The sequence below is a fragment of the Rhincodon typus genome, chromosome 1 (assembly GCF_021869965.1).
Source record: "Rhincodon typus isolate 14 chromosome 1, sRhiTyp1.1, whole genome shotgun sequence".
NCBI classification, from domain to species: Eukaryota; Metazoa; Chordata; class Chondrichthyes; order Orectolobiformes; family Rhincodontidae; genus Rhincodon; species Rhincodon typus.
This window is the reverse complement of record NC_063332.1, coordinates 37459123-37485370: the sequence shown is the minus strand read 5'-3', so window position 1 is coordinate 37485370 and position 26248 is coordinate 37459123. Positions and strand designations below refer to the sequence as shown.

The following is a 26248-nucleotide window of genomic DNA, read 5'->3' as shown; positions in this document are numbered from 1 at the left end:
ACCAAGTCACCAAGTCACCAAGTCACCAAGTCACCAAGTCACCAAGTATTCACATGTACACAGGATCGGATCAGATCTGACCAGTCAGCTCCAAGCCAGTCCCTAAACTGCAGAAACCCTCTAAATCTCCTGTTTATATCTGTCAGCCAGGGCTTCCTGATTGGCCCAGGTTAACAACCCTAATCAAGGATCTCAAATTCAATGCGATCGTTCCAATCATAGCAGAGTGGCAGCCTCTTTGATCCTTATGGAGAGCTGTAAGCATTGTTTTAGGGAGGGAGCAAGACTATCCGTGTCCCTATCATTATAAAGCTAAACTAAGTAGAACATACAAAACAAAAGAGGAGGTGACCATGGGTGCTGGGTTAAACTGACACATTGATAGCAGAACCCAAGGCACAAAAGAGATCTAAAGTAGGCAAACATCATAAGATGTATTTGGACGGACCATTTGTGGCTGAGAAGACTTCTGTGTGAATTAAAGGAGCACCTTCTGGAATCACAAAATCACAATTATTTCTTTTTTGTTGGAGTAACCTGCTCTGTGCAGCATACAACACAGCTGTGTAATGGTGATGAAAATAAGGTGGGATGTAAGATTCGTAGTTGGTCCACTCGTGCCCACTTTGGGCCCAAGGACAAATGGGAAAATTCACCCAGACAGCCCAAATGATTCCTGCAGGACCAATGCTGTGTAAGGATTGGACTGTAAATCCCCTACTCCCTACCTTGGTTTGTGCTTTGACATGAATTGTTCAAATTTGTCTCTATTGACCTGTGCTTAGTTTCAGTTGGTCAAGTCTGCCAATTTCAGAATCCTCTAAGAATAATTGCATTCCTCCTTACTACTTGCAGTACCTTCAAGCTTACCATAGACAAACTTGGATTTGTTAATTTCTTACGTTTATTAAAGAAAATCATTGCCATTTATTTTAAATGCTGGCGTACCAAATCTGAGCAGGCTGGGATATTCACAAGTGGTTCTTTTCCAGCATATATGAATCTTGAAACTCTGAGTTTTCTGTGATATTTTTCGTTGCATTCAATCATAACTATATTTTTGTTTCTGTTCCAGATTATGATGTCTGCTCAGGGGCTCCATGTGAACAACAGTGCACAGATAATTTTGGCAGAGTGCTGTGTACATGTTACCTGGGATATTACTTTGATCGCGTGAAACACAGGAACAGAGAGAAGCCATATTGTATTGGTCAGTTTCACCACTTCAACCATTGAATTCATGCCAATTCTCACCCTTGCTACTGGTACAAACTCCACAATGTCAAGCACCTTCCAATGAACATCTTCATGCCTTTACCCACACCTGCAAACCCTGTTAATGGAATTCATGAAATATATCAAGCTTATAATTTCTGAATAGCTATATGTTGCATCCAAAATAAGTTGGCTGATTATTATCTAGTTTGAAGTAAATGCACCAGGGACATTCATTTATGGTATGTACCCGATTCAGTTTGAGATACATAGTTACAAGGGCTGAGATAATTGAGGTAAATTAGAAAAATACATTAAATATTAGTACAGTCATCATTATCATCAGTCCCTCAAAATGAGGAAAGCATTTTCCAAGATTCATGATTTGACAGTAGATAGGCAATGACAAATATTTAAAGATGTAATCCATAATACTCAATAAATATACCGTCCTGTAAGAAACAAAAAAAAGGAAAAGTGGCCTGACTGTAGCTAACAATAGGTGATAAAGATAGTATTATTAAAGGAAAAACTTATGGTGTACAAAGAATAAGAAAAAGAAGCTTAAGGATTGAGAGAATTCAGAATTCAGCAAAGGATGACCAAGAAATCAAGAATGAAATAAAAAGATATGAAAGAAAATGAGCAAGGAATGTAAAAAACAAAACAGATTTGAAAAGCTTCTATGTTTACAGTAAAAGGGAGAGTTTCACAACAGCAAATTTAGGACACTAAACCTCACCTGCCCTATAGAAAATTGTGGATAGGTGAGGGCAGGCAGGAAAGCCAGCAAAGGAATTGTATGGGTCGTCTGCATGCAAAACTGATGACTGGAGATCATAGACTTCTTCTCCAGTTTCTGATGATAAAATGTTCGATGAGGAAGAAGGACGTCAGGGAGTGTGTTTGCCTATAGAGTTCACTTCCTGAGAAGATATTAAAGGCTGAATCATTGATTATTTTTCAGGCTAGTTAAAGTGATTGTGGTAGACAGAAGAGTCAAAAGGTATGGGGGATAGACAGGAAAGTGGACGTTAGGCCACAATCAGGTCAGCCATGATCATACTAAATGGCAGAGCAGGCTTGAGGATCCAAACAACCTACTTCTGCTCCTAATTTACATGTTCAAATCAATTCTTCCACCTCCAAAACATTGCCCATCTCTGGCTCTGCCTATTTTCTGTTGAAATTCCTAGTCATACATGTATTATGTCGAGGGATAACTACTCCATTGCTACCCAAGCTGTCTACTATTTATAAGATTCAGCTCATTCAGATATCAATTGTCCATATCTTAAACCAAACCATGGGCAGAATTGTGGCCTGCCTACATATTGAGTGGAGGATGGATGAGAGCTGAAATGGATCATTCAATATGCATAACTGGGCAATAATCAACAATAAGAATCAAGCCAAATTTTCACATTAACAAAAGGACTCTGAAGTTACTTGTAGCACCTTTCATACTATTTTGGCTCAGCGCTGCTAACTTACCATGAACCAGGAATCAAATCCTGGGAAATTGCCAGTTCATGGGTTTCAGCTTCCATGATCTTAATCACTTAAGCCACAAAGAAAACTGAAAAAAAAATTAAAGCAACTTAATTTCAATTTTCTTTAACCCACTGACTGTTATGTTTTACGTGTTGATTTAATAGATATTGATGAATGTGCCAAAAGCAATGGAACAGTATGTTCTCACATTTGCCTCAACACACCAGGGAGTTACAAATGTGCGTGCAAGGAAGGTTTCCATCTCAAAGAGGATGGGACGACATGCAGCAAAAGTGAAAGTGGTAAGTTGTGAGCTGATGAGTTTGAAGAACAAAAGTGCATTGGTTTTCTAAGGGGCTATTTTATCTTCATTGAAAATGCATCAAGTTGACAGGCAACTCCATCTTATGTGTTCAACGAGGATAAGCTGAAAGGTTACTTCCTGTTTTCATTTTTTCTTTCACTTGTGGCCTTGAAAGGGATTCTGCTGGTATCAGAAACTCTCCATGACTGCACTTGAGGGGTGGTAAAGAATTTTAGAAAATTCCTTTATGGTTACATGATCCTTTTTGAATCACAGTGTATTTGCAAGTTGCTGTTTTATGACTTGTTTGCAACTCAAACCACTATTGATAAGATACAAAATGCAAGGATGTGGCTCCACTTCAACTGGGATTAGAGCGCACATAATTCTGTTTGAAAACTGCTATAACATTATAGCCCCTTGTGAATGTTACCAAATGTTAGTTTCTTGTTGCTCTAAAAAAAGTCAAGAAACTTAGCCAAAGACAACACTGAAATCCTCTTAGGGGGTAAATTTTCAATGCATGTGGATCCCACAGTTGTCCAGTAGCTTGTTTTGGTTCATTTTATATGCAACTGAAGTTTTCAAGCTTAAATTAACTTAATGTCATGTTATGAGCTGATCTTTGGAGAAAACCCCTGTGTTTTTGTGTTAAATAATTTGGCAAAATGATAGGATTCCTGTTTTGAGGATGCATGACCTCTAAATGACTCTGCTTATAATGTTTATAATATCAACAACTCTGTAATAAAGCGGAATGGACAACAAAGTGCACATTCTCCTTTTAGCTCAGAACCAGATAGAATCCAAATTAAACTCAAGGCTCACATCTTATCTGTCTGTTAGGACCAGGTTTCTAGGTGAAATGAGTCTGATTTCCAGTTGCACTGTGCCATAACACAGAGTTGATTATCTTACAAACTGAAGCCAAAGAAAACTTCTGAAATTAGGGATGTTTTTACGAAGTTAAGGCATTTTTAGAGCAGAGTATACAGACTTTTAGTTCATCCATAACCTGTGTGATGCCTAACAAAGAATCAATGAGTGCTGATACTGGATACCTGAAGATCCACTGGTGGCATTCCTCACCTCAACAATGATTAAACTTACTCATACAAATATCGCAATTAAATTAAGAAACATTTGAAATTGTCCCCCTGAGTTTTTTTTAATAAACTAGGGTGACACAATTATACATTTCTCTTTCAGAATCACATCAAGGAACTCACAGAAAGTTAGAATGGTAAGTGACCATTCAGCTTATCTGCATAATAAATAGGCTGGAGTTGTCCTTTGGCCCATTAACTACTGACCGATCATTTGAGTCTTGCATTCAATATTTCAGTCAAGTAGAATGTTCCTTTTAACTTTTACTCCATTGAACTTTTCCCTCTTTGTGATGAAAACCCTAACTTATGCTAGAATGCATTTACAGAAGTGCCAATTACTTACCAGCACCTTGTCAACAGGACTTTCCTTCACTTATGAATTGAGATAGTGAATGCAGGTGGCCGATTTATCTATCGGAGGTATTGCCTACGGGTTTGATGCTATTCTCTCCTCACATGTTTTGTAGCAAAATCAATTCATTATCAAACAAGGGAAGGAATAACAATCAATGCTCTATGTTTGTAACGTAAACGCTAAATTTATTATTCCAGTTACCTCTTTGGAAAGTTATGAATGAATTACTTTTCTAAAAGCTTCTTTTTATACATTCTATTGCAACTGTAGGATTAGTAGATTTTATATAGCGTATTGAGGCCTAACGAACTTGCCATACGGGACATGAGACCCCATGGGGTGAGTGAGTGGATGGAGATAGCCCTGAATAGGTGAAATTAAGTGGCATCAACAGATAATATATGGAGGGGTCAGGGGTTGTGAACAATGAGGGCTAAAGGGCCTTACTATTTTTATTGTAAGTGGAAGGAAGTGCTACAGCAATGACCCAGCTGCTATTGAAAGCACAGCCCTGCTAATTCTGCAATGTCCTCCTCGCTAACATCTGGGGTCTAGTGCCAAAACTGGGAGAGCTGTCTCACAGACTGGACAAGCAACAGGCTGACATATTTTACAATGTTTCTGACAACACCATCACCATCCCTGTGAATGTCTTGTCCCATCAACAGGACAGATCCAGCAGAGTTGGTAGTGCAACGGTAAGGAGTAAGTTGCCTTATTAGGAATCATAAACAGTGACTCCAGACTCCCTGAAGTCTCATAGCATCAGATCAAATATCTGCATGAAAACACTTTTTCATTTCATCCCTGGGAAGGGGCATTTCTGGCCAGCCAATTATTGCATGCCCCTAGTTGTACTTGGGAATATTTCCATGTCAGGATGGTGAGTGTCTTGGAGAGAAACTTGCGGATGGTGGTGTCCACATGTATCTGCTGCTCCTGTCTTTCTAGATGGAAGTGGTCATTGGTTTGGAAGATGCTGTCTAAGGAGCCTTGGTGAAGTTCTCCAGTTCACGTTGTAGATAGGACATTGCTGCTACTGCTGAACATTGGTGCTGGAGAGAGTAAATGTTTGTGGATACGATGCCAATCAAGCGGGCTGCTTTTCCCTGGATGGTGTCAAACTTCTTGAGTGTTGTTGGAGCTGCACCCATTCAAGCAAGTGGGGAGTATTCCATCACACTCCTAACTTGTGCCTTGTAGATGGTGGACAGGGTTTTGGGAGTCAGGAGGTGAGTTACTCACTGCAGTATTCCTAGCCTATGACCTCCCATCCTCTTGGCTGATGAGTCAGCACTCCTCCAAGTTGAATAAGACTAGGAGAAAGAACTGATAATGGCAAGGACACACAGTGAACTAACTGTGGGTGGGTGATTTAAATGTCCACCACCTAAATGGCTTGGCATCACCATTACTGACTGAGCTGATTAAGTCTTAAAGGACACAGCTACTACATTCAGTCTGCAGCAGGTAGTGATGGAACCAACAGGAAGATTAAACATATTTGACCTCACCTGCCTGCTCAAATGTAGCTGTCCTTGACAGTATTGATATGAGTGACCACCATACTGTTCTCATAGAGACAAAATCCCTTCTTCACATTAAGGATACCCTCCATTGTGTTGTGCCTATCACCATGCAAAATTGGATAGACTTTGAACAGATCTAATAGCTCAAGACTGGGCATCCATGAGGCACTGTTGGCCATCATCAGCAGCAGATTTATATTCCAGCACAATCTGCAACTTTATGGCCTGGCATATTTCCCACTCAACCATTACTATCAAGCCAGGGTATCAACACTAGTTTAATGGAGAGTGCAGGAAGTCATGCCAGGAGCAGCACTAGGCATACCTAGTCAACCTGGTGAAGCTAGAAAATGAGACTACTTGCATGCCAAGTAGCTTAAATGGCAAGTGATAGATAGAACTAAGTGATCCTGCAACCAACAAATCAGATCTAATCTGTGCTGTCCTACCATATCCAATTGTAAATGATGGTGGACAATTAAATAACTCACTGGAGGAGGAGGGGGAGGCTCCCAATCCTCAATGATGGGGGAGTGCAGCACTTCAGTGCAAACAATAAAGCTGAAGCATTTAGAACAATCTTCAGCCAGAAGTGCCGAGTGGATGATCCATCTCAGCCTCCTCCAGTGGTCCCCAGCATCACAGATACCAGTTTGCATCTAATTCTATTCACTCCACATGATATCAAGAAGTGTTTGGAGGCAATGAATACTGCCAAGGCTATGGACCTGACAGTAGTGCTGAAGACTTTTGCTCCAGAACTTGCCATCCCCTAGCCAAGGGGGCATCTACCCAACAATGTGGAAAATTGCCCTGGTGTGTCTTACACAAAAGGAAGGACAAATCCAACCCGGCCAATTATTGGCCCATCAGTCTACTTTCGATCATCAGTACAGTGATGGAAGGTGTCATCCACAGTGCTATCAAGCAACACCTGCTCAGATATAACCTCCACCAGGGCCACTCAGCTCCTGACCTCATTACAGCCTTGGTTCAAACATGGACAAAAGAGCTGAATTCCAAAGGGGAGGTGAGAGTGACAGCTGTTGATATTAAGGCTGCATTCGAGCGAGTATGACATCGAGAAGCCCTAGCAAAACTGGAATCATTGGGAATCAGCAGGAAAACTCTAAGTTGGTGGAGTCATACTTGGCACATTGGAAGATGGCTGTGTTTATTGAAGGTCAGTCATCTCAGCACCAGGACATCTCTGCAGGAGTTCCTCTGGACAGTGTCCTCAGTTCAACCATTGTCAACTGCTTCATATATGACCTAGCTTCTATCATAAGTTCAAAAGTGGGGATGTTTTCTGTTGATTATACAATATTCAGCACCATTTGTGGCTCCTCAAAACTTGAGGGTTCCATGCCCAAATGCAGCAAGACATTGATGATTTGGACAAGTGGCAAGTATAGTTTGTGTCAACCAAGTGCCAGGCATTGGCTATGTCCAACAAGGAAGAATCTAACCACCTCCCCTTCACCATCACTGAATTGCTCATGATTAACATCTAGGGGTTTAACACTGACTAGAAATTGAACTGAACCAACCATATAGAAATTGTGGCTAAGAATTTAGCTGCAGGTAACTCCTCCTGACTCAAAACAATCCAGAACAAAGTAATCCACTTGATTAGCACCACATCCACTCTATAGCTTCCAAAAAGAAACTGCTTGGGGTCCTGAGGAGGAAACATTACTGTTACATGTAGAAAGAGCAAGGCAGTGGAATGAGCTAATTTTCACTCACGGGAACAAGCATGACCTGTTCACTGCCTTCAAAACTAATGCTGAGCGGCTGAAGTATGCACTGCAGAAATTCACCAAGGCTCCTTAGCATCTTCCAAACTCATAACCAGTACCATCTAGAACAATAAGGATAGCTGATACATGGAAACACCACTATCTGCAAGATCCCCTCCAAGCCACTCGCTGTTCTGATTTAAAAATATATCACCATTCCCTCAGTATTGCTTTGTCAAAATCCTGGAACTTTCTCTCTCATAGCATGGGGGTCTATTTAAACAAAATGGAGTACAGCAGTTCAAGAAGTCAGCTTACAACCACCTTCTCAAGGGCATATAAGGACAGGCAACAAATTCTGGTCCAGCCAGTGATACCGACATCCCATGAATGAATAGAAAAGATGGGTTCAAAGTGCTGAAAGATCTGGCCAGTCTTGATAGGGATAACTTTTTTCCATTAGTTTTTCCATCGGGGAGGTGATGGCCTAGTGGTATTATCGCTGGACTGTTAATCCAGAGACTCAGATAATGCCCTGGGGTCCTGGGTTCGAATCCCACCGTGGCAAAGGGTGGAATTTGAATTCAATAAATATCTGGAATTAAGAATCTAATGATGACCGTGAACCCATTGCCAATTGTCGGAAAAACCCATCTGGTTCACTAATGTCCTTTAGGGAAGGAAACTGCCATCCTTACCTGGTCTGGCCTACATGTGACTCCAGACCCACAGTAATGTGGTTGACTCTTAACTGCTCTCTGGGCAATTAGGGATGGGCAATAAATGCTGCCTAGCCAGTGATGCCCCCATCCCATGAATGAATAAAGGAATAAAAAATTAGTTGAAGCATTGAGAAAGAGAGGGCACTGATTTAAGGTGAATCACTAAAGTACTAACAATGATATGAGGGAAAATGTTTGCAGACAGTGAGTGATTAGCATTTGAGATGCAATGCCTTACAGTTTGTTGGAAGACGAGCTAAAAGTAGCTTCCAAAAAGAAATTGCTTGGGGTCCTGAAGAGGAAACATTACTGTTGTATGTGGAAAGGGCAATGGAATGGAAATAGCTAATTTGCGTCCAGAGAGAACAAGCACAAACATGAGTGACCTTCTTCTGTGCTGTTAGCATTCCTTGAATCTGAATGAATAAATAAAAACCCACCTCAGTCCATTGGGGTATGTTTCCCTCCTTGTCGAAGTTTCCTTTCTATGCTGTGCCCAAGGAATGCTTAATTCTGAAAGTTTAAAGTCTGAAATCAACCACACTGTCAGATATTAAAAGGCAAAACAATATGTTCGTGTCTGTGACATTCCCTGTTCCTGTGTATTCCTGTGGTATTAAAGTTGACAGTGTTTTTCCACAATTCCAAACCAGAATAATTTGTTTTCTTTGTACAACTGCAAATCATGTTGGACTGGGAGTTTGGCACTTTCCTGATACACAATATGCCCTATATATACACATATACTACTTCACAATAGTTTTATCCAAGAGCACTAACTTTTATAAACTGAAATTAACCAGTTGTATGGAATGCATTCCTATTTACAACTTATCATGAAAGATGGCCTCATTGCGTGGATGCGGTGCAGAAAAAAATGATGTCTGCTTCCTTGATTGGACTAGCCATTACAAAGTTGTATATTTTAATTTTAAAGATTGTATCATTTGTGTAATCCTATCTAAAATGGATCCTGTATAACTTTCAACAAATGCAGCAGTTATCAAATGCTCATTTACTAAAGTTTTGGTTTCTCGTAACGTATTGTTGAACAGCATTGCAAAATCTGGAAGTCTTAGTTCACTGCATGAACCAGTTTAAGGGTTTCACTCGAGGCAGTAACCAAGAAAATAGTTGAGGTTTATGTTTTAGTTTTCCAGTCTTAAGGGTGATGTCAGTCCATTAGAATGGGTGGATCACTGTTGGCATTATAATGTTAAAAGCAAGACCTTGCTCTCAACTCCCCATATTAATGTGTCACTGAAACTGGCACCATGAAGATTATTTTCCATGTTTCTGGCAATTTATATTTGTGTCCGTAACAGCCTTTACCTCTCTGTAATTCCAGGTGTCCTACCTGAAGAAGCAAATTAAACAATAGCCCATCATTTCCAGACATAAACCAAGACAAAGCTTGTCATTTGATAAACAAATATATGGATGATAGTATAAGGTAGGGGTGAAGGCGGGATAGACTTTAGGATTAGGGTAAAAGTTCGGCACAACTTCGTGGGCCGAAGGGCCTGTACTGTGCTGTACTGTTCTATGTTCTTTGTTCTAATTCTTTATGCATCACTAGTCCACAACTTCTCTCCATCATTTATATCTTTTTTTCCATATTAGAAATATGACTATGGGTAGTAAGCATCAATTAGTTTGTATGTAATCAATACAGGAATTTGTCTAGGAATGGCTAGAATGTGGATTCCGAATGGAGTAGTTGAGGTAATTCTCATCGATGCATTTATGGAGAAGTTACATCACTATGTGAAGGAGAGAGGAAACTTCAACTGATGATTCCCCTCCACCATGGTGACAGGACCCTTGACCTCATTTATCCCATTTCCAGTACTTCTGTTCTACTTCTTTACCTTCATCTCAGAGCAATGATATCCCTAATTACCATTAAGAAGGTGGCAGTGCACTGCCTTCTAGGACCGCAGTCCATTTGAAGCAGGTGCCCCCACAGTGCAGTTAGGGAGAGAGTTCCAGGATCTTGAGCCAGTTTCAAATGCACTTTCCAGGTAAAACAGTTATTTAATTGTAGTTTTTCAAATTAATATATGATATTAACTGTTACATGTGATCTTTTGCATATTTAAGAGACCAAATACAAATTTTGTTTTGTGGAGAAATCTTCCAAACCTCTCCACATATTTTCCCCTAAGCTTTTGCTTCTTGTCACTTCAATGCTTTGGTCACTCTGATCTCTTTGTCCTCTGCTTCCCTCATGATCTACTGAAGATCTATGGAAAGTTAAGGAACAGTGCATCAACTCTTTATTACACACTACTGGGCCTGTTATTGAGCTCAACACTTTCAGATCATAATTACTGCTCCCATTTTGTCAAACATCAGGTGCTGGTATTGATTCTGCTTCTGTCATTTTTAAATCTTCCAGACTCACCTTTTGTTTCTTTTAATGTTCCATTATCACCTCCTGATTTCTTGCACCAGCATCACTTTTAATGTTCCATTATCACCTCCTGATTTCTTGCACCAGCATCACTTTTGTCATTTAGTTGGTGAAATGATCCACACTAATAGTGCACAAAAGTAAATATTAAAACTACTCATGCTGCATATGTAACTTTATAGCCAACACAGTAGTATTGTTATTGGCATCACATATAAGAACGGAAGACAAACAAACTGGTCAGTTGGGTTTTGCTGGATATCATAATCTAGAGATTAAAAATATCTAAAATCATTAAGTGAAAATATTTACAAATTAACAAGACATTTTGACTTTTTTGGTTGTAGCGGGCCAGTATATAAAATCTGACATTGTGATGAAAGCTGGTACCTGTTCCACAACCTGTGAGGATATCCAACAGATAAAACAGGCAGTGCTGCAGTTAAAACAGAAGGTAAAGAGATTATTGAATTGAAAATGTTTATTCCTCCAATGTGTTAAGTGCTCCTTATTAAAGAATATTTTTGCGTAGTTTACAGAAATTGGTAACAATAAAAATATTGGGACCAGCACAATTTTAATACTGTTTTGGCTTCTCTCAGTGACCTAAATGTGTTGATACAAAACTGTTAAGAACATTAAAACAGTTTTCAATATTTTAAACTTAAAGGAAGAAGAACAATTTTAACTCATTTTCCAGCAACATTATGCAGATTTACATCAGTTCTCTGAATCTGGTAGCACCAAAAATTGCTGACACCTCCCTCCTTGCTATCATTGAACATAGAACTGTACGGCACAGGAACGGGCCCTTTGGACCATGATATTGTGCAGAGCATGACGCCAAGTGAAACTAATCCCTTCTGCCTGCCATTGGTCCATATCCCTGTATTCCTTACATATTCATGTGCTTAAACGCCCCTATAGTATATGCCTCCATCACCACCCCTGGCAATGCATTCCAGACTCCTGCCTCTCTCTGTGTAAAAAGCTTTCCCTTCACAACTCCTTTGAACTTTTCCCCTCTAATCTTAAATGCATGCCCATTAGTATTAGACATCTCAACTCTGGGTAAAAGATTCTGATCTCCAACCCTATCTATGCATCTCATAATTTTATAAATTTCTATCATCTCCCCTCAGCCTGCGCCTCGGTTCTGATGAAGGGTCTAGGCCCGAAACATCAGCCTTTCTGCTCCTATGATGCTGCTTGGCCTGCTGTGTTCATCCAGCTCTACACCTTGTTGTCTCGGATTCTCCAGCATCTGCAGTTCCTGCTATCTCTGATCCAAGTTTTTCTAGCCTCTCTTTATAGATCATACCTTCTAATCCAGGCAGCATCATGGTAAACTTCTTCTGCACCCTCTCCAAAGCTTCCACATCCTTCCTGTAATGTGACAACCAGAACTGAATGCAGTACTCTAAATGTAGCCTAACCAAAGTCTTATAAACCTGCAACATGACATCCTGACTCTTGTACTTAATTCCCCAACAAGTAAAGGCAAGCTTGCCATACACCTTCTTTACCACCCTATCGACTTGTGTGGCTACTTTCAGAGAGCTATGGACATGAACCCCCAATGCCAGTGCAGAATGTGGTGGAAGCATTCAGGGAGCAGTCAATAGGGCTGCCAACCCCTAGGGAATAGACATAATTCTACAAAATGGCACTAGGGAACTGAGTTTCTCCCCCAGTAATTTGTACATGCCACCCTTTAAAATGATGAGTCATAGCACTGCCATAGATGCCAGATCCAGTTCCTGGTCAAGCTGAACTAAGTTTAGCCAGGTGGCAGGAAAGATGCAATTATCTTCAGCACTAATGTATTTGGGGGAAAAAAGCCATTCTATCAGTTATAACCTATCATTATATACTTTACAGACTTTTGCATGGAAAATATGAGGTATTGACATGATTACAGCTCTTTCTCAGTTAAAGTCAACATCTCCAGAACATAAGAACATAAGAACTAGGAGCAGGAGTAGGCCATCTGGCCCTTCGAGCCTGCTCCGCCATTCAATAAGATCATGGCTGATCCTTTTATGGACTCAGATCCACTTACCCGCGTTCTCACCATATCCCTTAATTCCTTTATTGTTCAAAAAAAATCTATCTTATCTTTAAAAACGTTTACTGAAGTAGCGTCAACTACTTCACTGGGCAAGAAATTCCATAGATTAACAACCCTCTGGGTGAAGAAGTTCCTTCTCAGTTCAGTCCTAAATCTGCTCCCTCTAATCTTGAGGCTATGCCCTCTTGTCCTAGCTTCAACTGCCAGTGGAAACATCCTCTCTACTTCTATCTTATCTATTCCCTTCATAATTTTATATGTTTCTATAAGATCCCCCCTCAATCTTCTGAATTCCAATGAATATAATCCCAATCTACTCAATCTCTCTTCATAAGCCAACCCCCTCAACTCCGGAATCAACCTAGTGAACCTCCTTTGCACCCCCTCCAGTGCCAGTACATCCTTTCTCAAGTAAGGAGACCAAAACTGCACACAGTGCTCCAGGTGTGGCCTCACCAGCACCTTGTACAGCTGCAACATAACCTCTCTGCTTTTAATCTCAATCCCTTTAGCAATGAAGGGCAAAATTCCATTTGCCTTCCTAATTACTTGTTGTACCTGCAGACCCACCTTCTGTGATTCATGCACAAGGACACCCAGGTCCCTCTGCATAGCAGCATGCTGCAACTCTTTACCATTCAAGTAATAATCCTTTTTACTATTACTCCTACCAAAATGTATGACTTCACATTTATTTACATAGTATTCCATCTGCCGGACCTTTGCCCACTCACTCAATGTATCTATGTTCCTCTGCAAAGTTTCACAGTCCTCTGCACACTTTGCTCTGCCACTCATCTTAGTGTCATCTGCAAACTTTGACACCCTACATGTGGTCCCCAACTCCAAATCATCTATATAAATTGTAAATAATTGCGGTCCCAACACCGATCCCTGAGGCACACCACTAGTCACTGACTGCCAGCTAGAATAGCACTCATTTATCCCCACTCTTTGCTTCCTGTTCGTCAACCAATCCTCTATCCATGCTAATACTTTACCCTTAACGCCATGCATCCTTATCTTATGCAGTAGCCTCTTGTGCAGCCCCTTGTCGAAGGCCTTTTGGAAATCTAGGTACACCACATCCACTGGGTCCCCATTGTCCACCTTGCTCGTAATGTCTTCATAGAATTCCAAAAGATTTGTCAAGCATGACCTGCCCTTCATGAACCATGCTGCGCCTGCCCAACGGGACAATTTCTATCTCTAGGACGGGTGAGGAGGAAAAACAATTTATGTTAGCTTAAAACCCATCATTACATCATAGCATCTTTATGGATTCAGTTTTAATAACAGATCCACATAGTATCTGATATAAAGTAATGTGATTCTACTAGGAGCATTTCATTTTGATTTTGGATTTTGAACTGGTGGCATGTGGGCTCTGGTCTTGTGTGTGAGGGGATTTAATAATTAACTTGTCAGTATTGCTGGATTTAAAAAAAATGTATGAGAGATTTTGTGGAGTAATAATGGGAAATTATTTGCATTGGAACTTAAAGGAAGAAGAACAATCTTAACTCAGTTTCCAGCAACATTATGCAGATTTGCATCAATTTTCTGGGGCAACAGGATTTGATAGAGTAAATACTAAAAAGCATCAGCTTGCTATTGGTTTAGAAGAACAATTTTTTTTGTGTAAGGGAAAGTGTCATAGCTTAGAAAGCTCTGGCTTATGTTTGTACAGATTATGGTGAAAGTTAGATGCCAGAAACAGTTCCGCCTGAAAAAAGGAGTTAGTTAATAACAGTCATAAATAGGCTAGAACGGTGTAAGGGTTTTAGTTTAAAATTTGCGATGGAAATATTTGGTTAGAACCCTGAAGGGGTTATTTGAAGCTGATAAAGTATAAGATCAGTGATGTGAATAATCAAGGAAGAGGCTATCAAATTCTTAAGATTAGGAATTGAAAGATATGTATAAATTCAAATCTATATATGTGATAGAGAAGAGGATGCTTACTGCTATTTGATTATCATAAAGTGATGCTGATAGGCTCAATAGGAACAAACTTTACCATATCTTTCAGTCTTTCAAATTGTGTTACATGTAAATAGTTTTGTTTATTCTATTTCATCTTTACTTTTTTGTTATAAACTTTTATTTTAAAACAAAATCCCAAAAATTACATGCATGTTTTTCAGTGAAAGACCACCTCATTAAATAAAAATATAATCTATCAAGCTAGATTTCTCTCTAGGATCTAACTTTGTCCAGTAGTAACATCAGTTGGGATCATAACATTTAATTATCATAACCTTGAATTTTACTTTTCTTCAGATCACTTTACTGCCCAACAACATTGCTGATATTAGTAAGCAAAGATCAAACAGTGACAAGTTATTTTCATCGAACAGTTACAATTACGGACTGAAAGGACCACCAGGGCCTTCAGGTAAGAAACAAACCTTACAACCTCCACATGATGGAAGGTTCAAAAATATTAGAAAACCAAGTTAACAGCAGAAAAGTACAGTAAAAGAACAGTCAATTAGTACCTTTTTTCAACAATTAGTACCAGAGTAAAACAAGTTACTAGAGGAAGATAATGAAATTGGTGGTGAAAATTAGATTTAAAAGACAACTATCATTCTGGAAAGGGTAAATGTTAAGAAGAATAAACTCATTGGAGTTTAGAAGAAGATGTGATTTATTTTAAAAGACAAAATATTTTACGAAGCTTACATCAATATTGAGAGGACGTTTCCATTCAAGGAGAAAATTAGATTTATGAAACACAACTTTAGAATAGGTAGTCATCCATTTGAGGCAGCGATGAGGAAGAATTACTTCTGCAGAGGCCCACATGTATTTGGAAATTTTGTACCCCAGGGAGGTTAGAAGACAAAACATGTTCATTGATGATTCTTGTACTTTAAGAGTCAAGGATTATGGGGAATTGGCAGGAAAATGGAGTTGAGTACAAAATCAGATCAGCTATGATCTTATTGAACTGCAGAACTGGCTCGATAAACTATATAGCTTACACCTCGTTCTTAGATTCTTGCATTCTTCTTATACATGAGAAAAGGCAGCTCAGTGGGGTTGATGTCCAAGGGATGGAGCAATTGAATGTAAAATTCTATGCTTGTCCCGAAAATTCCTTTGTCCCCGCTTCTCTCTTGCAAGATTTCTTTGTTTTTGCAGACAGGTGGAGAAAATTGGAAAAAGCTTGTATCTATTTAATGATGATGTGGCATGTGTTATTTACCTTCATTGTTGGGATCTGAGTGTTACTGGTTAGGCCAGCAAATATTGCCCATTGATAATTGCCCAGAGGGCAGGTAAGAATCAACCACATTGTTGGTCTGTAGTCACATGTAGGCCAGATTGAGTAAGGAAGACTGATTTCATTCTTTAAAAAGACTAGGTATTTTATTTTAAAACAAATAACAGTGGTTACAAAGTCACTGTGATACAAGCTTTTTTATTTCAGAATTTTTCATTAAATTCAAATTTCACCATGATGGGAATCAAATCCACATTCCCAGAATTAAAGCCTGAAATTTTGGATTATTACCACTATGCCACCACCTCCACTCAATAACAATGTAACGACATTTGATTAGTGGGTGGGGAAAAACAATCAGTTGGTTACAAATGTTAGTGTGACAGCAAGATGGTGTGTTGAAATGGCATGCACTGTGAATTCAGAGTCATTCTTACAGACAGAGGGGAGGTGTTCCACAAAGCAGTCACCCAGTCTGCATTTGGTCTCACCATAGTAAAGGAGTCTACAATGTGAGCATTGAATACAGAGACTAGAGAGAAATACAGGTAAATTGTTGCTTCACCTATAAGTTGTGTTTGAGGCTTTAGACAATGACGGCAGAGATAGAGGGCAAATATTACACCTTCTTTCCCTTCTGGGAAAGTACCGTGTGAAAGGGGAGTAAGGAAGTGTTAGGAGTGCTGGAAGATTGGACTAGGGTGTCATCATCTTGTTGTCATCCTAACATTCCTGCTGCAGCGTTCTAGTGACACTCAGTGCAAATGGAGTAACAGAGTCTCAACTTCTGCTGAGACATGTTACAGTTTTTTAGGACTCAACATAGAGTTCAACAAGTTCAGAGTATGAACACTGTCCGCCATTTTGATTACATACCTTTCCCCTCCGCTTTCTCATGTCTTGTTTCCATGCATTTGCTTTCAGCAAGCCAACCAAGTTTAAAATGTTCACACCTACCATTTAGCACCTATTTTCCCTCTATATTTCTCCAATATTATTTGCACGCCCTTTGTTTGTTTGGTCTAGGCACCATCACCATCTGTTCTAATTGCTTTTCTTGCCATTTCGTTAACATGAAAAGAAAATCACAGTCCAGGCACTTTCAGTTCTGAAGTATTATATCAAACTTCAAACATTACCTTTGTTTTCTCCCTCCAGCAATGCTGCCAGAACTTACTGAATTTCTCCAACATGTTCTGTTTTATTTGAGATCTCCAGCAACTTCACATTTTTGTTCATATGGAACCCCATGATAAAAATAAAAAATAGCATCTTACTGTGTTCTTTTATTGTCTTTAATACAACTCCTTGACCTACATTGCAAGATCATTTAGCAGCAGTTTTGAAATGTTATTTCAAAGTGATACAATATGAACACGCTTTTATTTGATGTTACACAGGCCTGCCAGGTCCTAAAGGAAGTCCTGGTCCAAAGGGACAAGCAGGACCCCCAGGACCACCGGGACCCAGAGGAATGATGGGACCAATTGGCCCTTCACCCGACATATCTCACATTAAACAGGGAAAAAGAGGAGCAGTGGTCAGTACTTCTTTTCTGAAATGCAAAGCTTACCTGCAAGACATATGCTGCACCCAATTACTTAATAAGCAACAAAGCTTGTCAAATACATTGTAGTATATTTCATTTTCTATGGGAATTGGTAAATCAATTATAAATTAGCAACTGTGTAGAGTCACAGTAGGTCAATAACAAGCAGTGATTCTGAGTGCAAATAGCATCATGGTAAATTATGGAGATAGTAAGAACTGCCGATGCTGAAGTCAGAGATAACACAGCGTGGAGCCGGAGGAACGCAGCAGGCCAGGCAGCATCAGAGGAGCAGGAAAGTTGATGTTTTGGATCGGGACTCTTTAGATTTCTGAAGCTGCGTGGTGCTGTGTTCCTCCAGCTCCACACTGTGTTATCTATGGTAAATTATGGGCTGCCTAGAGTCCCTGATCAAATCTGGAACTGACAGTAAAACACAGTATAATGCAAAAAGTTGCATGCAGCCATTGATTTGATTTCATTGTGAGATAATCAGCTTATTATTAATTCAGTGTGCAGTTATTCCACAGATTTATTATATTCATCTATTTACAAGCATGTTTATGTTTTAACAGATGAAATGTATTGTGGTGAATAGCAGAGGCCAAGGAATGACTGAACTGAGGTGTCCAAATATTGAGGGGCCCAGATAAAGTGAACAGGAAAAACCTGTTCCTCTTGTAGAAAGGTCACTTACCGGGGGCACAGATTTAAGGTGATTAGTAAAAGGATTAGGGAGGACATGGAGAAAAATGTTTTTATCAAGAGCATGGCTGCTATCTGGAAATTACTGATAACAAGGTGTAGCAGGATGCTGTGTTCATCCAGCTCTACACCTTGTTATCTCAGATTTTCCAGCATCTGCAGTTCCTACTATCTGGAAATTACTGCCTGCTTCAGTGTTGGAGGCAAAAATCCTCAACTCATTTAAAATGTACCTCGATCTGTACCTGAAATGCTATAACTTGCAAAGCTACAGGTTAAGTGCTAGAAGTAGGATATGGGGAGGCGAAGGCCTAATGGTATTATCACTGGACCGTTAATCTAAAGACCCAGATAATGTTCTGGGGACCTGGGTTTGAATCTTGCCATGGCAGATGGTAGAATTTGAATTCAATAAATATTTGGAATTAAGAATCTAATGATGACCATGAATCCATTGTTGATTGTTGGAAAAACCCATCTGGTTCACTGAAGTCCTTTAGGGAAGGAAACTGCCATCCTTACCTGGTCTGGCCTACATGTAACTCCAGACCCACAGCAATGTGGTCGACTTTTAACTGCCCTCTGGGCAATTAGGGACGGGCAATAAATGCTGCCTAGTCAGCAACACCCTCATCTCGTGAATGTATTAAAAAAAAAGAATGGCAGCTTTTGTGACACAATAGACACAAAGGGCTAAGTGACCTCTTTCTGTGCAATATTCTTTCTAGGATTCTGTGGTGGTGAGGAGTGGATAGAGTCCTCACATATTCATGGAGTTCAGAGCATCCAGGGAAGTGTGATCCAATCAACAGCACAGAAATAAAGAATTGACAATAAGAGCTGCCAAAGTCATAGAATCCCTACAGTATTGAAGTAGACCATTTGGCCCATCGGGTCCATACCAGCTCTCCAAAGAGCCTCCTATCCAGAATCCACACCTCTGACCTATCCCTGTAACTCTGCATTTCCCATGGCTAATCCACCTAATCTACACATCCCTGAACACTATGGGCTAGTTAGCATGGCCAATCCATCTAACCTGCACATCTTTCGACTGTGGGAGGAAACCGGAGCACCCAGAGGAAACCCACACAGACCGGGGAGAATGTGTAAACTCCACACAGACAGTCACCTGAGGCTGGAATTGAACCTGGGTCCCTGGGGCTGTGAAGGCAACAGGACTCGCCACTATGCTGCCCCTATGAGTCTCCTCCTGTCTCTACTGACTTCCTCATTAAGACTAATGGAACTTAAAAGGCAAAACAAATGATCCTTACTAAAAGAATGTGTAAGTGCTGAATGAAGGCAGCAACATCTTCATCGTCAAATGGCCTTCCCATAATCATAGGTTCAGCTCAGTAAAGAATCTCAACTACTTGGAGGAGTTTCTTCATTTATCAATTTTAATTTGTCAAATTACACGCCAGGATAAATCAGCCCTTACAAGGAAAGAGAGTAAAAGGATGGAAAACTAGTGAAAAAAATGAATGTGCTGGGATTTTTTATAACTGGGCATTTTGTAAACTCTGGAGGCTGGAGGCAAAAGAGATCTCAAAGTTCATTGTGTCTAAAGTATTTTGGGGATTGTGGATTTGCATTCTATTGGTAGTGTATAATTCTCTGGTGCCATTACTTTGATGATCATGAGATTTTATCAATTACTGCATTTATTTTAGGGTCCACCAGGACCTTCTGGAAGAGACGGTGCCAAGGTAGGCATGGCATGTGCTAACATAAAAGAGCATCGTATCTAAATACCAAAATGTCTTTAAACATTTTTTTTTTGTTAACGTGACCACAGCTTTCACCATTGGAAAAGACCAGATACTGGTCAAAGTTTAATGATCACCCAATTTCCTATATTACAAGGGTCACTAAACATCAGAAAGTAATGAACAGGCTCCAAATTGCTTTAGGACATCCTGAGAATGTGAAAGACTATATAAATGCAAGTTTCTCTCTTTCTTATTATCTTTTGTCACACTGCACTGCCAGCGAAGCATAGGAAGTAAGTGCTCAAATAAACAGGATTCTGCATTGACACACAATTTTATAAGTTGCCACTCATATGTCAAAGTCACTGAACAAGAGCCTTCTAAAGGGTCCATCACTGTGGTGACAATGAGCTCCCCTTACATTCTAAACTAAAGCAAGGATCTGCAGATGCTGGAAATCTGAAACAAACACAAAGTGCTGGAAAAACTCCGGGGCACATCACTTAACCTTTGTGGGGATGCTTTTTTGGCATTTGCAAAAACTCTTAAATAAATTTTCAATCAAAGTTTCTCATCCAATAGGTGGATCCCGGCCCGACACGTTGACTTTCCTACTCCTCTGATGCTGCCTGACCTGCTGTATTCCTCACAGCTCCATACTGTGTTGGCATCTGATAGGTGTTCCTTCTTTTAGCAATTGCTGTCCAATCTAATTTGTGTCCTTCCCATAGGATTCCTGCTGGAGTTATGGAAGGAGAGTGTCAAGGAAGTTGTGGATTTATGGCCTGTAGTGTCGCCTCACTTCTTTCAGAGAAAACTCAAAATATTTCACATTCTATTACATACTTTGAAAATGATATGAAACAGATGTGTGGCTTTACTTTCAGGCATGAAGTACAAGAATCGAATGCATATGGATCGGAAGGGATGTTGCTATTTGTAGAATTGTTCAAACACATTGGACTGGATTTTAAATGGTAACACGGCCCCATACCCTTAGCGACAAAGTCAGGGGTGAAACCCACCCATGATTTAACATACCTCACCAGAAAACAACTTAATGCTGGATGCAGTGTTAATTGGCTGGAACCAAGGCCCAACACCACCCCCACCCAAACTTGGGACAAAGTCCAAGCCTCAGTGAACTGCCACCCACTCAGCTGGTAGCAGCTCTGCTGGATCAACAGTGCTAGTTGGGAGTGATGGCCCCTGCTGGGAGTGCAGGCGGTCCCACCAGTCTGATAAGCCAGATGTCTAGGGTACGGTGAGAAAGCAGCAACAGGGTAATGAGTTAGATGAACAGCCATGATTGTATTGAATGACAGAGCAAAGGGCCAAATGGCCAAATGGCCTACTCTGGTTCATATTTTCTCTGTGTCTATGTTTCTAAGTTCAGGATTAGGATTTCAGTGAAGGAGGTAGAGAACCACGTTTAAGATACCAGGGAATGTGATATAGGGAGGGGATGGCCTTGAGCATGGCACTGGTGATGGGCCCATGAGATCCACAAAACAGCCACCAGTGACCCCTCCTGCTTCCCCCCATCACAAGCCACCCCCTCCCCAACGATACCCAATACCAGCTGGTACATTGACTGCTACTGGATGTCCTGCATGGTTTGGCCTCATCCAGTATTTTACTCATACTGGTCGGGGCTGGGGGCAGCATGAGGCTATTAGCTGGCTACTGAAGGCCCTCAATGGAACTAACGTCAGGTGGACAATTAGATGCCTTCTGTACTCTCCGTTAAGTATCAGACAGGTCAAGGCATGTGGGTAGGCAGTGGAAAGGTTACCAACCTTCAACCCCTCTGATAGAGAATCATAAACTCCACTCAATCCTCTCACCAACATTGGCTAGTAAAATTGTGCAATGAGTTTGGATAGACTGTTGTTAAACGTCTGTTTGTCCTTGATGGCTTAATGATTAAATATAATACATGGTGTGGCAATAGACTGGACATACCAGGAGAATCCTAACTTTAATCTTTGGCCTGTATATCTCAGTTAAGGTAGGCAACATGACCTGAGGAGGGTGAGTCAAATTAGTAGACTGTAAAATATTGCAGATACCAGAAATTTAAAACAAATTTAGAAAATGTTAGAAACAATAAACAGTTCTATCAGAATGGTGGAGGTAAGAGGTACGTTTGTGGACCTTTCTTTAGAGATGCAAATGAAGAAGTCACATTGTGTTTTCATTTATTATTATGTTTCAATAACTTCTACTGCAAAAATATATGCATGCAGCTATCAGAAGGAGAAAATCAGTCATTTCAACCTCCTTAGTGATTAAATAGACTGCTTATCAGCAGAGCGTGCTATGTAGCTAGAAGACTATGTGAGTGAGGAGAGGCACATGTGTATTGCTAGAAAACTAAGCAGTGTTGAAGACATTGAAGTCCTGTCGAATTTAACAGCAGGAACTCATTACAGTCCTATTGCTCCTACTTCCTGCCCATCAGCTGACCAGATTGAGAGACTGGCTGGCTGCTGTGTTCAGAAAGCCAGCAGGAGAAGCCTGCAGCTAGGAAGATAGGGGTGGAATGTCGGACATAATCAGCAAGGGAATGATCAGAGCAAACGATTTGCTTGAAGGGCCGGGTAAAGCTCTCCTGTTCCTCCTGGCCCACTAGCTGCGCTGCAGAAACAATTTCTAGCATCTCCCACTTCCTTTCAGCTGCTGGGTGTCCCAAGTGCAGGGAAACCGAGCCCATTTTTGCTAAATTCAAATGGCTTTCAAAACTTGTGGAATGGTATGTCATTTCAATGTCATAGCTGCAGACTCACTTTGCTGGAGCATGTTACACACATGGCCCCAAATCCGCTACCATTTAAGCCAGAAGTAGTGATATTCAAATTGAGTGTCGATTTTCACAATTGGCGCACAATCAGCTGATCTCTACTCCAAGTCCTAACATGTTGGAAGGCCATGCACGTTTCAATCTGTAGAAAATTAAGGGAGAAAGAGTTGAGGAAGTCTCAAGTTCGATGTTCCGCACCTGTACCTTCTATTTAATAATGGCAGAAATTTTATAGATGACGGAAAACTGAAGACAGTGCTAATCATTATTCTGTCCCATAACAGGGTGAGAGAGGTGCTCCAGGACCAAGGGGATCACCTGTAAGTAAAACCTGTTTAATTTGCATGTTCTGTGCAATTTAAAAAAATACATATTAAAAGGAAAGGACAGGCCAAATGTTAAGTTTCTCATAAAATTACACGATATTTTGATGCATATAATTATGAAAGGAGGTCAACTGGAGTAACAGTTTAATGGTTCCTAATGTCCTGAGGGGGAGCAGAGGAATTGAACTTCAACCATGCAGCCCCAATTCTGACAGGACCCTTCACAATCTTGAGGTGTTGGCTAAAACATAAGACAACTGATATTCCCCATTGTGTACTTATATTCAAAACAAGTGAAATATTCTATGGGGTATGATCCTCCATTACTACCAGCAGCACCAAAGTGTTTTTTGGTTTTAAATCTGCTTTTGTATGAGACTTGAGGGCTGAACCCATATAGAGGCCTGAAGGACATGGGCTATAATGAGAAATCTCATCTTCAAGCAAGTTTGACAAAGGAGAGTCAGTGGACATGATCTATTTGGATTTCCAGAAGGCCTCTGACAATGTGCCGCACAGGAAGCTGCTAAATAAGTTAAGAGCTCATGGTGTGAGAAACAAGGTACTTGCATAGATGGAGGATTGACTTACTGGCAGAAGGCAGAGAGTGGGAATAAAGGGATGTTTTACAGAATGGCAACCAGTGATTAGTGAAATTCCACAGTGGTCTGTTTTGAAGCCACAACTATTCACGCTATATATTAACAACCTGTACGAAAAAACTGAGGGCATTATTGTTAAATTTGCAGATGTCACTGAGATTGATGGAGGGACAGATAGCGTTGAGAAAGCTAGGCAGCTGCAGAAGAAATTGGACAGGCTAGGACAGTGGGCAAGGAAGTGGCAGTTGTAATACAATGTACAAAAGTATGAGGTTGTGCACTTTCGTAGGAATATTTTCTAAATGGAGAAAGGCTTCGGAAATCTGAAGCACAAAGAGACTTTGGAGTCCTAGTTCAGTATTCTGTTAAAGTTAACATGCAGGTTCATTTGGCAATGAGGAAGGCAAACGTAATGTTAGCATTCATTTCAAAAGGGCTAGGACACAAGAGCAGGATTTTAATGCTGAAACTGTATAAGGCTCTGGTCAAACTGTGAGCAGTTTTGGGCCCCATATCTAAGGAAGGATATGCTGGTGAAGGAGGGAGTTCAGAAGAGGTTTACAAAAATGATCCTGTAGATGAAGGGCTTTTCATATAAGAAGTGGCTGAAGATTTTGAATCTTCACCCAATGGACTTTAGAAAGATGAAGGAATTTCTCATTTAACCTTACCAAATACTGAAAGACCTGGATAGAGTGGTTGTGGAGAAGATGTTCCCACTAGTAGGAGAAACTAAGGTCTGAGGGCACAGCCTCAGAGTTAAGGGATGACCCTTTAGAACTGAGATGAGGAGGAATTTCTTCAGCCAGAGGTTGGAGTATCTGTGGAATTCATTGCCGCAGAAGGCTGTGGAGGTCAAACTGAGTGTATTTAAGACAGCCATAGGTAGGTTCTTGATTAATAAGTGGATCAATGATTATGGGGAGAAGGCAGGATAATGGGGTTGAAAAACATATCAGCCATTATTAAAGTCACATTATAGTCTTATAGAATCACACAGAAGGCCTATCCTGCTGTTAGGAATGACTTATGCATTTTTTGAACAAGGTTCTGAGTGTCAAGGCAAGATTCTTGCTAGGAGGTGCCAGGTTTCCTATTAAGGGGGATTATTGCTTGGGAACAAAATTATTAACATAAATTTCACCTTATTGACGTATAACATTCTATTCTACCATGCACCATGAGTAAACTAGATTCTGGGGATTCTTGATGTGGAGGAGAGCAGGTACCTGGTGACTTCAGCTCACTGCTGTCTCCAATGAACCTGTACATCATGGACACCACTCACCAACATCTCAGGGCAGCTCCATTGGCTCCAACCATACTCATCCCACATCCATAGACATTGGCATCTGATATATGCCAGTGTCTAAGAACCTTCCTGGTGCATCTTCAATCCACTTACAGGACACTTCTGCACTTCAGTGTGCGACAGCAACTCTCCTCACTACAACAAGCACATTTTGCATTCAGGGAAAGAAACCCAACCCATGGACTGGACCAGTCAGCATCTCAGTACCGTTTGTTCACTCATCTTGAGCATATCTGGGTGCTCAAAGTATCCTTGCTTTGCCTTTTTGTGTCTTACCTGTCAGATACTAGGCTCAGTTTATTCTGTCTGGCCATGCTGTTTAGTGCAGGCACAAAGGCAGGAAGCTTGTGATGGTTGCCAGTAGGTCTCAGTCAATAGAGATAGTTTTCAGTCAGGGAGTCCTGGCACAGTAAGTTAAGGGCAACCTCAGATATGAGTTCAGGGGCTTGGACATGGTCAGTCAGCCACTTGAACAGTCAGAGGCAGGGTGCTCACCTCATAACCCAGAAACTGTCTTGACTCTTTCTGTCCTACTGTGGGCTGTTTCCTTCCTGGAATGAGAGAGAAGAAGGTGTTAAGAAAGATGAAATTCAGCATAACTGTGACTTTGATACAGGTGGGGAAGCATCCTGAGGGAAGGAGTAGGCAAAACAGAGAGCATGCAGCATCAGGAACAAAAATAGAAGTTGCTGGAAAAGCTCAGGAGGTCTGGCAACATCTGTGAAGAAAATAATCAGAGTTAATATTTCAGATCCGGTGACCCTTCCTCAGTACTGGACCCTAGCGTGCAGCATCAGTTTGTTCAGGCTTGGGGATGGGTGACAGTGAGGAAGGACGTTGCAGTCAGTCATGAGAGTGGTAGAGCATGAGCCTGGGTGGAAGGTGGGTACAGTAGCAGAAATAGCCATGACTGTAAGGTATCGGAGACAAGATGGTGGCACTCACATTGACAGAGCTCCTACATTGCTGGGGATTCCCTCCAGGCAGCAGTGACCTGGGTGGCAGCCTCTAACCAGGGATGGTCTGGTGTTGTGGCCTCGTCTCCTG

General features: G+C 40.7%; 1 protein-coding gene across 5 annotated transcripts in view; it reads left to right on the top strand.

Moving 5' to 3' along the window:
* The window catches only part of ccbe1 (collagen and calcium binding EGF domains 1), a 300440-nt gene that overhangs the window by 239771 nt on the left and 34421 nt on the right, over positions 1-26248 (top strand). For 4 of the 5 annotated variants that reach the window (XR_007263617.1, XR_007263618.1, XR_007263616.1 and 1 more), the window contains exons 4-10: positions 1076-1210; positions 2874-3011; positions 11234-11340; positions 15241-15355; positions 17590-17729; positions 20120-20155; positions 23246-23281. Coding sequence is in view for 2 of the 5 variants with exons in the window: in XM_048604944.1 (XP_048460901.1) it covers positions 1076-1210; positions 2874-3011; positions 11234-11340; positions 15241-15355; positions 17590-17729; positions 20120-20155; positions 23246-23281 (707 nt within the window). In the remaining 3 variants the exon portion in view is untranslated. Of the gene's footprint in view, positions 1-1075; positions 1211-2873; positions 3012-11233; positions 11341-15240; positions 15356-17589; positions 17730-19171; positions 19398-20119; positions 20156-23245; positions 23282-26248 lie in introns of those variants that run through there. The other variant, XM_048604956.1, reaches the window with a different exon arrangement.